Below are 14,216 nucleotides of genomic sequence, written 5' to 3'. Positions count from 1 at the left end.
TAACCAAACATCATTATTTTATTATCTTAAAAAGTAACACAATCCCCATAGGGCATCACGTACACTACAACAATGGTAACACCAGTACTAACATCAAAGGGACTTCCAGATATTATAGACATTTTTTTAAAAATCCCTCTTTTTATTGTTTAAATTAGTTGACTAGGCATGACAGATAAACATCATTTACAGGTATGTCACCATTTGAAGCAATGCTATTGTTGAACCTCAAGTTTTAGAACGCACCGCCGATGTTAAGGGAAGACATTTCATGGACTGTCAGTGTAGAAAAGGGATGGACAGTTACATATGACCTATGGCTGGTTGATGGACAATAAAGTTGATGGATGGCCTTTGGGCCAGTCAGTGATTGGGACAAACGGGGCAGTGCAAATATCAGACATGAGGTACAGAGCCTCTTGACCTTCTTCACCGTACAAGAGACTACAGCCCTATTTTACAGATGGAACTAGGCGTTAGACCCTTGTATTTCTATGGATCAAATGTCTCATTGGAGTCCTGACCTCAGTCGTTAATCCAAGATTAGTGGTACATAATTTTACAGAACAGGTGAGACCACAAAAATGAATTCCAATTGAAACTAGACCATGACTGTGTAATTGAAAGAACGGGAAACTAAGCAAGAGTAGGTACAGGTGATAAACATTCCCATTGACTTGGCACTCGAGCCCAACTGCAACTATGTATGACGGACTAGAGGCCGAGTGATCAGGGTTGTAGCAGAGAATGCTTCATGAGATTTCGGATCAAATAACTACTGTACATTCTATTTTTGCAATATTGCAGACACCGGTTTAGAATTTAGTTGCATTGCAGCGCTCCAATAAGTGGAAAGTACCTCAGAGTGTGAATGGTCTTGAGTCTTTGACGACATTTTACCTAGTAGTACATATCAGTGGTATGGATCAATAACCCTTATCAAGCGCAAGCTTGTGTGTCTGTAGGTTCGATGCTTGGGGTATTGTACCAAACCCAACGGTACCGCTTGGTAGAGGCTTTATTACTAGCTTGTATGCTGGGATAAACGGAATTGAAACCTCTTTCTGGGGAGTTGAAAGCAAAGCGTCTTAGTAGAACACAAACTTCAATACTCTGGTACAGAGAAGATAAAGCTGTAGTACACCATAAGGTTATTTAAAATATAGATATATATATGTTGTTGTTTGGTGTTCTAGAGAGCTGTAAGTGGAACTTTACAATGTGCATATCCCCAATCTGAGATGATTTTTCCGTGCATCTTCGCACTTGGCTCACTCGCTTATTAGCAGCTACGCTGTGACAGTTGCTGAAGAAAGAAAAATAAATGGGCAGGGAGTCCAGCACTTGGATGTGTAGTGTGTACGGACTGTATGTATGTGCAGACATTCACAGGCCAGAGGCTGATGACAGTGTGATCATGGAAAGGACGGGCTGTGTTTTTGCTGTTGTGGAGGTAGTTGAAGAGGAGCTTGTAGGACGACAACATCAGGATGGCTGACAAACTTCCTGAGCCTGCAGAAGGATGGATCTCAGATCAGGACCACGATTGGACCGAAATCACTACAGGATTCCCCATGATCGACCAGCCCGACTTGTTTCAGCGCAGGCTTAAAAATCTAGCACGCTGTGACACAAATGAGTCACCGTGTCCTCCTGCTCAGTCTTGTGTGAAACGAATACCATTTTTAAATAGGAAATACAGTATAATCATTGCCATTAGTATGGAGGTGAAATGATCACTAGTAAGCAGCCATTTAATACTATATTCCAACTATATCATCATCACTGACCATAATGCATTTTTAGCACCATGAGTGAGCATGGCTCAGGAATTTCACAATTTAAAACGCAGTTAGTCAAGAATTGGATATTTATGAATGTTTCATTCTGTATTAATAAATACTGAAGAGAAAAAAAACCCCCACAACCCTGCACTCTGTGAACAACACTTAAATGGATTCATGTTCATTTTCAAAACCATACAATCCCATAATCCTAATGGACACTCAAATACCAGTACAGTTGCTCATTTTGCATTCAAATATCACGCTCTGGATGTGTTCATACTCCGATGGCATGCAATCAGCTTTGTGCTACTTTCGGCAGGTCACATGTCAAAATTATTCATGTCCACTGTATGCTTCTGCAATCACTTAAAGTTTGTTCCCGACCATCTGATTTATTCATGCCATGATAAAATATACTCAACACAATCGGCACTAGAAGTGTTTTATCAAGCTTGACTGATAGTGGAATTATTTATTAAAACCCAACACACCTCTAAAGATACTGCAGTCGTGCTGACCAAAGTTTTTTGACTTAACTGCTTCAGTTTTTATGTTTGTGATTCATACTGTTTAATGCTGTAATTAGCATTTAGAATGGGTTCCAAATTGAGACATTTTTGTTCTTTGTTTTTAATATACATCAGAAATGTATAAAATATGCTCAAAAACCTTTACAGGCTATTTACAAAAATTCAAGTGGAATTTAATACTTTTTAATACCAACACGACTTCTAGCTGCAACTATGACAACCTTTCAAATTTTAGTGTTATGGGTTATGAATAAAGTTACAGATTACTGTTATTTTGCCAATATTATAGCTACTATTACAGATGATCAACAGTAGGATAAATCACTAAAATAATCAACAATCCATGAAAATATTTATTATTTACTGAGTGTTGGGACTAATGGCGTTAGAAGTAAAAGCGATAATAGCTTCCCAGTAACGGATAATCTACTCAATTACTATGTTAATTGTTGAACGCCGTTACGTTACGTTACTAAGAGTGAAATGTGGCACGTTACTTATGCTGCTTGGGATGCGTCAACGCGCTGTATGTATCTGTTATATTTGGTTCGCTCTCTTACAATTGAAAATACATTTACTAATTTTGATGTGCTGACAGATTATCTGCCCTCGCATGACTCTGGAATTCGGAATCAAAATATCTGAGAGTTACACCGTCATTTTCTAAATACCGAACTTGTATGTCTTTCTTCTTTGAACACGTATTGAGACTTTTATCGAACATTTAATGGTTGTTGGCATCCACAGGATTGCATTAATACAGCATACTGTAGTTCACAGGTCCTACTCGCATATATAATTTATATAATAAATGAAATTGCGTGATTATTAGGGAATAGGCCAGCACTTAATACAAATGGGAAAAAGCCTTAAAGTTGCATAGAAGTTCGAAAATGTAATACCTCTTCAAATGGCATTTACTACTTTTTAATAGTGTTATATTTGACTAATTTCATTTACTACCTTTTAATACCTTTTACAACCCCGCGGATACCCAGCTTTAAGTCGTGCCTGTACAACAAATCTTAGATTTGTTCACATTTTATGTGGGTTCAAATTTACGATAAGCATACAGTTGTGAATCTCATATTGCATACAAGCAATACCATAATAGTCTGGCGCTGTATGTCAGAAATATGTCTATAATTAAAAGTTCTTGCCAAATTTGATTTGATTCCTTTTTTGGAACATTTAAGAGTTAAAAACAGCCTGAAATTTTGGAGTTCAACTATTATGACATAATTTCAGAATGGACATCTCCATGTTGAATATGCTAGATAATGACCCCTCTGTGATACACACAATCATAAATTTGGTGTCTAAACTTATTTTGTTTGTATAAATAATGTCATGGTATATATTAAAATGATTATGGAGTGGCTGCCATATTGAAAAGCCAATACAACTGGCAGAAAATATAAGATTTTATGTGCTAGCATTATCAGTTTTGTGGTTTTAGTGGTGATGGTGAGGGTCAGATCAGCATTCATGTCCTGCGTCATCTGTGGTAGGTTAGGAATGTAGCAAAGCTTTTGAGAAATGCTGATATGATGAAACCTTGTTTCAATGATGCGAAGACAGATAAAAATTTGGTGTAGAGCTTGTACGAACGCTTGAATGTGCCAGATAGGGCAAATCTACCGAATGCCGGAAAACAATAGTCAAGAAAACAAATCTTAAAAGACTAAGAGGTACTACGTCACGCTATAAACAAACAAGTGGCCAACACAGAGAAGCCAGAACGAGTTACAAGCCTCCCCTAAGGCAAAGGTGTGCGTCTTTTCTTTATGTCACTTCTACCCACTGGGAGCATAAATTTGGTAAAAAAAACACAATTGAAATATGATCATACCAGGACATTCCTCATAATTCAAAACATGGCTTTAGCCATAACGCTTGTGATTGTGTGTAACTTCCAAGGGTCGCTATATTGCATTGGAGCAGGCCAATGAAATGATTGCTGAAATGATAACCTAATATGAGCCTTTTAATTCCAATATTTCCGACGATTTGTAACACCAACTGAGCCCCCAAAACAATCAAATCAATTTTGGCAGCAGAAATGACCAATATGACATACCACACCAGACTATAACCTAAAAACGAGTGTTGAATGTTTTCTAACACGTGTTATGGTGACACCTATAGGACCCAAGCCAACGATGTAGACATGAGGCAGCAGCATCCAGTGGACTTACTATATGGTTTGGATTCATAAAGGAAGGAAACTTTTGCAACTGACTAAAAGCTGCAATCTTTCTGCAGGCTGATGTCAGGTTTTGATGTAGAGAACACAGCAGAAGCAAGAAATTGTTGGTACATTTGTTGTGAGTTGGCTGTACAACTCCTAACCTTACCTGTGGTAAACTCAGTTATTCAATTTCACCTTCTGAATGTTTTAGAAGTGCCCTCACATTAGTCATTAGGGAATCTAACTGACTGTGGAAGTTTTCCACCATTAAAACATACCGTAAACTTTTGCATGTCTGTGACTACCACAGCATCAGTTCTGTGTTTGAACTCCAGCATCGTGGTTGATCAGGATTTAAACACTTCAATCCGTGCACCTCAATTTAAAGGAACCTGTTGGGTCCACATTCTATGTCTCACCAGCTGTATGGCTCACATTTTTGATAATTGTCATCAATTATATATTGAACTATAGATTGAATATTATAATATTCAAGCAAACTGATGGTTCAAAATGCTCTAAAAACTGATCAGTGGATGTGTGTGGACTAACAATAGTTAGTAGAGCCTCAGACCCTTCGATGTGTAAACACACCATCGGACGGAGTTGCACTGATACGGAGCAGCTGGAATGGGACTGGAATTAAATGACCTGAGATTCCAGATTACTGGTACACAATCATATCCCACATGGCACACACACACACACACATACACACACACAAAACTAAGTCACATGGACGCACGCACACGCGCGCACACACACACACACACACACGCGCACACACACACAAAGTAGAACCCACGTAAGTGAAAGAACACAAAGCGCTATGTAAACAGAAGGCTATGAAATGACATGGTTAGTCTGCCCGACGGCATGGTGTGTGTTTATGAGAGAAGAGAGCAGTCTTATGGTGGTCTAAATTCCTTTGTAAAATGTGTCAATGTGTGTATTAACAGCTATAGTTCCACAGTGGTCTCGTGGCGGCTCCACTGATTCAGTCCATGTGACAGTCTGCATGTTTAACAGTCCTCGGAGCAGGACTTCCTCTTGTCCTTGGTCATGGCCTTTAGACGCTGGTGATTGATGCAAGGCAGGCGTTGGGCTTTTGGAGTTTTTCCGGTTGGCTGCCAGCTGGTTCAGGGATGGCACGGAATGAGAAAGGTGGACCGTTGCTATTTGTAATCCCAAGGTGGCCGGGACTCAGAGCCAAATTCTGCCGTCGATTACTCTCCACTATGGACGAGGTGTTCGATGCGAGGCTCTCCCTTGTTCTGCAACAGAAACAATGAGAGAACGTAAGCAAGTACAATGGCTAAGTCAAATCACCTTGGACACATAAACCAAAAACATGTAACATCATTCAAAAAAAACTTTTTACTGTTGCACTGCGGATAACAGAACCCAAAACAAACTTAGGATACAGGAGTAACAATAATTACAATATAAATGCAAGCTGTTCTGTCTGATATTTTCTGTTTTTTTGATTCTTGATCTGACATTACTGTCCTTGGTGGCTGTCATTTCTTACAGTAATTACATTACAAATAGAGGATATTGACATCTGAAAACGCTTTGCTAGTTTGTTATGTCGTAGCCTCCTACTTTGTGAGCATTATTTTCAGTTTTAGTGATTCAAGAAAATTGGTACCGATTGTTGGGGCAAGCTCAAATGAGCCTGGGGATTTGAAACCATTCAGATTTACATCGTCTCGTCTTTTCAGACAATGCTTGAGAACAATCCATGACACCATCATATCTCAGCTTTCCAACAGGGGAAGTGCTTTATGAACTTTGCAGGGTGCCCAAACTTTTGCAGATGCCATTATTTGGTTATTTTGGAAGTGTAAATGATGTAGTATTTTTTTACACTTTATAGGTACCGACCGTATTTTCCGCACCATAAGGCGCAGACTCAATTGAGGGGTCTAAATTGTATTTAATCCACACATAGGGCGCACTGCATTATAGGACCCGTGCATGCCATGACTTATGGTAAACAAAAACAAAAAAAGTCACGGGAACCAGACAGTGAGTTCGATTGTACTTTATTCTACTGTTTAACCATGTACTCTACTGTACTCACATTATTGTTAATCGATATTCATACGCAAATCCGTCCAAGTCCTCATTTTTCGTATCTAAATTAAACAGTTGGACAAGTTCGTCATTAAACGTGCCAAGTTCCCTCTCGTTATTGTCACGTCGTTGCTCTTCCGCAATGATTCTGGCTTTCCAGAAAGCTCTAATTATGCCTCGTAAGCATGTCTCTTTGTCTATGCCATTTAAGAGGGTCCTAATGCTGTTTTCTTGGCACAAAGGATAGTATCGTATTGGTCCGAATATAAGACGAAGTTTTTTGCATTGAAATAAGACTGAAAAAGTCGGGGTCGTCTTACATTCGGGGTCTACGCAATATAACCAATCTCAGCTTATCGCGATTGTTGGAGCTTGTGCGCAGCGGTAAGTTAAAGGTTGCAGGTATCGACTAACTATGTTGCTATGATCGTGTGCATCTTTGACATAAAGTATGTACATTTCAATGTTGCTACTGTCCACTGTTGTGCCGTTTGTCCGATCGCAGTTTGCTTCGTGTGCTTTGTTTGGACAATTTCTTTTCTTTCCTTGGCTTCTACATGCACATAAACACAAATTAATACCTGGGGTACTTACCTTGGCGAGTTGAATCCACTGTCAACAGTAACTGAGCTGGAGTCCATGCTGTCCAGTCTGACAGAATGCACCGACTGCTGGTTCTGGCTGGGTTCTGGAAGGTTCTCTTTAGCACCAGGGAAAGTAAGGGTTCTTTCAAACCTTCTTTGTAGATCCCTCTCCTTCTCTCTCTCCAACAACCACTGCATGGTGCCTGCTCCACCACCTCCCATTCCAACAACTCCTCCACCAGTTTTGCCATCCTCTCCTCTACTTTTAGTTCCTCCCTCCTCAAGTTCGTCATCATCTGAAACATTGTAATAGTCAAAGGAGGCCTCTGCAGCACTGGTTGTGGGTTCGCTCCCCTGTATGGGAGCAGAGGGAGTCGCAACCAGAGGTTTGGGAGCATCAAAGGCCTCCTGGGAATCAAGTGCATCGCAGGATGAAGACAGAGTGGAGGAGGCAAGAACAGGGGTTTTCCTCAAGGAGCTGTATCCTGGTAAAGGAAGGCTCGGAGGTGGTTTGAAGAGTGTATCTTTACTAAAAATCTCCTTACGTTTTTCTTGACCACAGGAGGCACTGTGGGGAGGTCGCGCATTCAAAACAGGAGGATCTGGCACCGAGAGAGGTATTGGAGGCAGGCTGCCACCTTTAGGTCCCACTTTTGAGAAGTCTTCCTTCACTTCTGGTGTTTGTCTTTCTGTTTGCCTGTCAGTGCAGCCCAATTTCAACCCATCTTGGCTACTTTTGCCAAGAGTTCCCAGTGGGCTTGGGGCTGTGAGTATAGCCTCAGAAGATCCGGAGCACTGGAAGTAGCCATCTGGAGGGATAGAGTTGTGCTGTGTTTTAGGAGAGTATGCTGGCAGACTGTCCCGACTCTTACATTTCTCTAAACTCCTGCCACCATCTAACACTAGTGACTCCCCAGGCAGCTTAGCCGAGGGAGCAGTGGCGTGAGGGTAGTGGCATGAGCTCTGATTGGCTCGTAAGGTTCCATCATCAGTATAGTAACGGCTTCGATCGTCGTAGTAACCGGGTGGTCCAATTAAACCAGTTCCAAGAGGTCCTTTTGAATTTTCCATGGATCTGGAGCGTTCCTTGGCTTTATCGCTGCGTTCATTTCTAGACTTCCTTTCCTGGGTGTGTGAGTGCGAACGGTGAACTTTGGAGTGGTGCGCCGATGGGCCATGGCTCGGCTCAGGGAAAGGCATTTCTGTCCGTCGTTTAGCAAGCTCTCCGGACACATCCCATTCTGGTGTGACAGGTAGGTGGGAGGAGTCAAGGATGTTAGGGTTGCTATGTGCCAAATGAAGACGCGTCCGCTGCCGCTCCATAGCCAAGGCATGTTCCCTCGGTGACCGAGCCAGTGACGATGAATAAGCTCTGTAGTCCCTGTCGGTTAGTTCCAAATGGGAACTCTCGCTCTGCTCACCCCGAGGCACCCTTGTCTTACTATGTGAGCGGCTAAGTTTGGTCTGAGACTGCTTCCTATGCCTTCCACCACTTCTTCTGCTTCTTGAACTGTGATTGGCTGACGACGCTTTGCTCCTCTGTGCACGCTCCTCTTCAAGACGTTTCATGACCGCCGTGTGCCGAGCAAGGTTTTCTACTGTGAGATCGGGGTTAATTCTGCGGATAATCTCTATTTCTATATGACGTGGGAGCTGGCTGGGTGCCTCTTCATCACGGAGGGGCCACTCCTCAGGGGGGAACTGTGCAGAGAAGGTGGCTAACTGCTTGGTCTTGTCCTTCTTAAAGCTGAGACGGAAGAGCTTCAAACCGAACTTACGACTTGCTGTACCACTTCCCGGTTGCTTCTCGAGCTCACCGGTCCCTCCTCCGCCTCCTCCACGATGCTTTGTGAGCGTGTCCGTCTTGAAGGGGAACCCGAGGGTACTGCGGCTTTTTTCTGTGTTGCCTGCCGCTGGCTGAGGAGGTGACTGGGGAGAGTGTGGCGATGAATATGCCTCCCGGTGGTCTTTGGGGGATCTGAGCTGGAGAGTAGTATGGTGACTGGGGGGGTCGTCTCCACGATAGGTGTTATTATAAAAGGTATCCACGACTGCGCCACCCCCACCCCCGCTGTGGTTCTGGTTGGATTTTGGATGACTTCGATCTCGCACACCGCCTGATGTGGATGCGGTGATGGTGCCAGAGAGAGGGGAGGTGCACTGTGTCTGCTGATTCTGCTGCTGATTCTGCTGCTGTTGCCGCTCAGCAGATCGCTCATCTAAGTGGTACCACTTGGAGCTGGTTCGGATTAGGCTTGGAGTGATGAAGTAAGTTTGAGGAGTTACAATAAAATATCCGTCAGGTGTTGGGTAGATCTTGCGTTCACGGACCAACATGTTGAGTGTGTGGTGCAGGACCTCCTCTGTTGGTGTAGGAACACCTGAGAAAAGTTACAAAGAAGATTTAGTTGGACAAGGGGCAATTCACACAAATTCAATTAAAAAGCTGTTTTTGGTGTACTATACTTGCATTCTCTCCTTGGATTGTACAACACAAATATACAGAAGTATCAAAGAATACAAAACTTACAGAGAAACATTGTGGTAGCAGCGTCATACTTTTGGGTATTTCTTTACCTGGAGTGTGGGCTTTTGTCAAGGGGAAGGGACTTATGAACAGTTCCAATTACAAGTCATGGTTACTACATAACCCTCAGGTTGCTGTTAGAAAGCAAATAATGAAACAAATCAACAGATAAATAAACAGATGGCAGGTTTGTGCTGATTCCCATTTAATATGAGTTTTCACCACGTTATAGCCACTGTATATTTTAGATTATATATTCAAAAACACAACAAACAAACTGCAAAAAATCCTGATAAACTGTAGACTGAGCAACTAGCTTAACTGATGATGTGGGCATTGATTTGGGGATTTTAGTGCTGGCACTAGTAAGTAGTATGTATGTAGGGACAAAATTCCAGTCAAAACATGACTCAGTTGGAGGACCAGGGGGGTTGTCCTTTGACTGTTTTTCAACATTATATACACAATTAATAAACATAAAATGATTTAGCTGATGAGTTAATCTACAACTGTTGTCTTTGACATGTATGCGTTTGGGGGAATGTTAAAATGACGTACAATCAATCATGTGCTTGTCAGAAAATACAGCAATTATTTATAGGCCTTAATGCTCCTCCAAATCCCTGTCTCCCTCTAACTTCTTTATCTCGCTGACTATCTACCCTCTCTCTTCCTTTATCAGTCTGGTGGTATTACTGACACTTACATCACAGCAGCCACTTGGCCCAGGCAGTATGATGCAACTTGATGCACACAGACAAGCTGCTGCTGCAGTGCGTATGCATGCATGCAACTACGAGGTACACGCCCCCCCCCCCACACACACACGCAACGACTTTTCATCATTTTGCATTCTCTGCAAAAATAAGACAATTGTACACATCCCACTCTTAGTTTAGCAGCTAACTGAGATGAAATTATGTCTACCCGTAATAATACTCATTTGCACAGTAAACATAATAAAGTTGCATTTTAGATTTCTAGACCGGTTTCTTGTCTGAATAATTTAAAGGTCAAAGCTACCGTATACTAGCTGTCCTTGAACTGAATACCAGATTAAGGCATCAGCAAATGTCAAATTATTATAAACTAATCTAATACAGTACTTATATTTTACAAGTGTCAGCAGTACAATCAATCATTAAATTAATGGTAATTATCACGAGTGCATGTCAGAAATGTGAAATCGTCACTCAGGTTGAAGAAATGACAAACACACTCATCAATCCAATGGCAATTGCCAGACAGGTGTGTGTGTGTGTGTGTGTGTGTGTGTGTGTGTGTGTGTGTGTGTGTGTGCGCACGCGCGCACGTGGGTGCACATGTGCATGTGGCTTTTTTACGTTGCCTTTCATTGCATCATGCAAATGCAGTTGCTTTAGTAGCATGATGCAAGTTCACTTAAGAGGGAAACCCAGCACTGACTGACACACAAACAAACTCAGACTGGGTTTGTGTGCACGTGTGCTTGAGACTGCCTGTGTATATGTGACTATTATTATGCTTGGATTTCAGTTACAACCTCTATAATTGCATAGAACATGAATAAGAGTATAATGAACAAATGAAAAATGGTTGCTTAGACTAGATTCACACTTCATGATTCAAGTGACAAACATTTTTGGTTCCCAAGTGGTAGTTTGGATAAGTGCCATGGCAGGAGCTGCTTCACTTTATCAGCGCGATCACTCCCTGTTAGCTTGTCGTATGTGTTAGCATGTTTAGTCTGATCGTGTCTCTTTCGATTGAAATCCTTAAACAAGGCAACCGTCCCTTTAGAAATTAGACAAATACAATTGCCTTGATTTTCTGTGAAGAAGTATTGTAATTCCCATTTCTCTTGAAAGCGATGGCCCTCAATGTCAAATTTCCTTGTTTTCTTTGCAGTCGCGATGGCAGAAATGAGCAGAGAGGGTGGTGCTGCCACCTTTTGGTAATAGGGGGAATTACAGTTTCATGATTTTGTTTTTTGTTTTTTTTAATTCAGTTTGACAGTGCAGGCGGGCCATAAATAATACATTATAAGACCGAAGCTGTGGGCCGTATGAAATCTGACCGGGGGCCGGATTTGGCCCGCGGGCCAGAATTTGGAATGTTTTAATCGTTCCAAACCTTTGTGACAAACCATTCTCACAGGGCCACTTTGTGGAATTGTGTCTTTAGAACACTATACCGATATGTAAAGGCAATAACAACTAATTGCAAGTTTATTACTTTACTAAGGTAAGCTTTTGGTACGAGTGGAAAAAACATCTACTTTATGTAAAATGTTACCTGGAAAACATGTCTGCAGGTGTTCCGTTAGGGCCTCCTGAGTGACCGGCTTATGCGCAGAGTTCATAGCAGAGATAGCCAATACCAGTACTTCTCCCAGAGGGATGAACTGGGATTGGCTGATAGGGGACATGCTGATGGGTGACACATCACCTGTGAAGAAACAAGTCACAATAATTAACAGGAAATTATCAGCTAGAGCATAAGAAATTACACAAACCGCACGCCCAAACACTTGTTCTAAAGGTATTCTGGCATTTGTTTGATCCTTATTTCAAAATAGATAGACACAAAGGAGTACTTGCTACTACACTCAATGTGTAAGTCCAAGTCAACAATTTATGTCACTTATTCAGTGCATTAAAACGTACTTAAATACACTTTGGCGCATAACAGTTAAGTTTGTTATCTTGTCCCGGGAGAAGGGGCCAAAAATGGAAATCAACCTTCCAAAATGATCAAGCGGCAACGGTTGTCGAATGGGCAAGATTTAACACAATGTGGTGGACAACATTCAATTACAACAACTACTACTGTTTCCAGCATTCTTTCTGTTGATTCACTCGCCATCGAAAGTCTACTGGCATGGAAATTTATAATTTATCGACCATGCTTAGCTGCTAACATAGATGAGCATTGGTACATTCAGAGAGTACTATACTTTAAGTAGCAGGACTTTGGCTATGTACTACGTCAGATTTTAAAGCACAGCTGCATAGAGGCTGCCACTGACCACCACCCCTCAGCTACCATAAAGTGACAGCTGCTATGGGCTATCATTCAATTTCCCATAAGCAGGATAAATCATAACTTATATATGTAGTTCTTACTGAGTCCCTTTTCTTAAAAAACACCAGCGCTGTTCCTTCATATGCAACAATTTTTGGGTGGTCTTGTTTGTTACTGTAATTTGATACTGATATTTTCCCTCCAGTGTAATAAGAGAAACAAGACCTTATTTAGACCTGAACGCATAAAGTGTCTTGGGTAAAACAATAACAAGGGGAAAGAAGGTCAAATTGTTAAATAAGTATTCAGTTTTCACCTGATGAGAACATTATCTTCATATTTGCAACTATTCATTAAGGAATGTTACTTACTAATGTCCTTACTCCTTAAAATCTTGCCCGTTATGTCCCGGCAGTGTTACACAGTCTCGGTGCGATGTCCATTTTCAACCCATCATCAAAATCTAAGCTAATATTAATTGTCATGGACCAGGAGAGGGAAGCTAGTGTCAAACGACACAGGCTATGCGAGGATAAAAGAGATTAAACAAAAAAACATCAACTTTCATTGCACAGCTTTCTATGTTGTTTTCTACCAGTTTTGAATACCATTTCATATCTCAAAAAATTACCTTACCCATAATGCATCACGTGACCCCCGAGATCTGCAAGTGGCTAATAACATTTGCAGTCAACAAATTGAAGTGAGGTGTTGATATACTCCCATCATGCTTGAAAATCATGATAGTGTGATAGTGACATTACTAATGGGGGTATGTAAACAAACAAGAATGTGGAATCGGTGGGCACATTTTTCGTTTAGGCATGTTTGCACCCTTGACGTGACATGGCAATACATCCCTTAGACACAAACATTAGACCTGAACTGCTCAACTCGTCAATGTCTTGTTGGGGTGCAACTGTTTGAGTTGGATGGAGCTGTTGGTCGGTCAACAGAAAATTGCCACTTTAGTATTACGGGGAAATTTTACCAATGGAATGTCAACAGAATGACACCACGTATCGATATACGTAGCTACTTCTGTCTCTTTACTTGATTAAAGAAAAGGAAAAAGCCAATTTATAATAATGTATCAAGACAAAGATTCAGTCAAGATCAGGGACTGCTGGGCACTGCATTTGCACTAGCCATTGTACTTTCCCCGCTGTTCCTGTGTGAGCTTAGTCCAAGCTAGACATCAAGCTAAACTTTTAATTGATGATGCAGGACATTAACAGAGTGAAACTTAAAAATAGCGACAAAATAAATATCAGCATTTGCAGAGTAAAACGAAAATAGAGACAAAATAAATGTCATTTATTATCAAACTCTTTCAAGGCGAATACTAAACAAAATTGTTGCATTTGTAGGAGTTAAACAAGTTTCTCCTGTGGGCATAGACTTGATGTGATCTAGGGAGCACACTCATAATTATGGAATCCAGTCATGGGCCAGAATGGACGGTTCGGCGGGCCGGATTCAGCCGCGGGCCACCCGTTGATGATCAAGATTAGA

The 14,216-nt window shown here is 41.4% G+C and overlaps 1 protein-coding gene across 3 annotated transcripts in view; it reads right to left on the bottom strand.

The window, feature by feature from the left end:
- The window catches only part of LOC125988827 (storkhead-box protein 2), a 29,120-nt gene continuing 14,904 nt past the window's right edge, over window positions 1–14,216 (bottom strand). For all 3 annotated transcript variants that reach the window (XM_049754505.2, XM_049754512.1, XM_049754515.1), the window contains 3 exons: window positions 11,973–12,125; window positions 7,182–9,552; window positions 1–5,782 (listed from right to left, as the gene is read on the bottom strand). In XM_049754505.2, the coding sequence (XP_049610462.1) occupies window positions 5,578–5,782; window positions 7,182–9,552; window positions 11,973–12,125 (2,729 nt within the window). In that variant the 3' untranslated portion in view covers window positions 1–5,577. The remainder of the gene's footprint in view (window positions 5,783–7,181; window positions 9,553–11,972; window positions 12,126–14,216) is intronic.

Source organism: Syngnathus scovelli, chromosome 1 (assembly GCF_024217435.2).
Source record: "Syngnathus scovelli strain Florida chromosome 1, RoL_Ssco_1.2, whole genome shotgun sequence".
NCBI lineage: Eukaryota > Metazoa > Chordata > Actinopteri > Syngnathiformes > Syngnathidae > Syngnathus > Syngnathus scovelli.
This window is presented reverse-complemented; position numbering and strand designations above follow the sequence as displayed.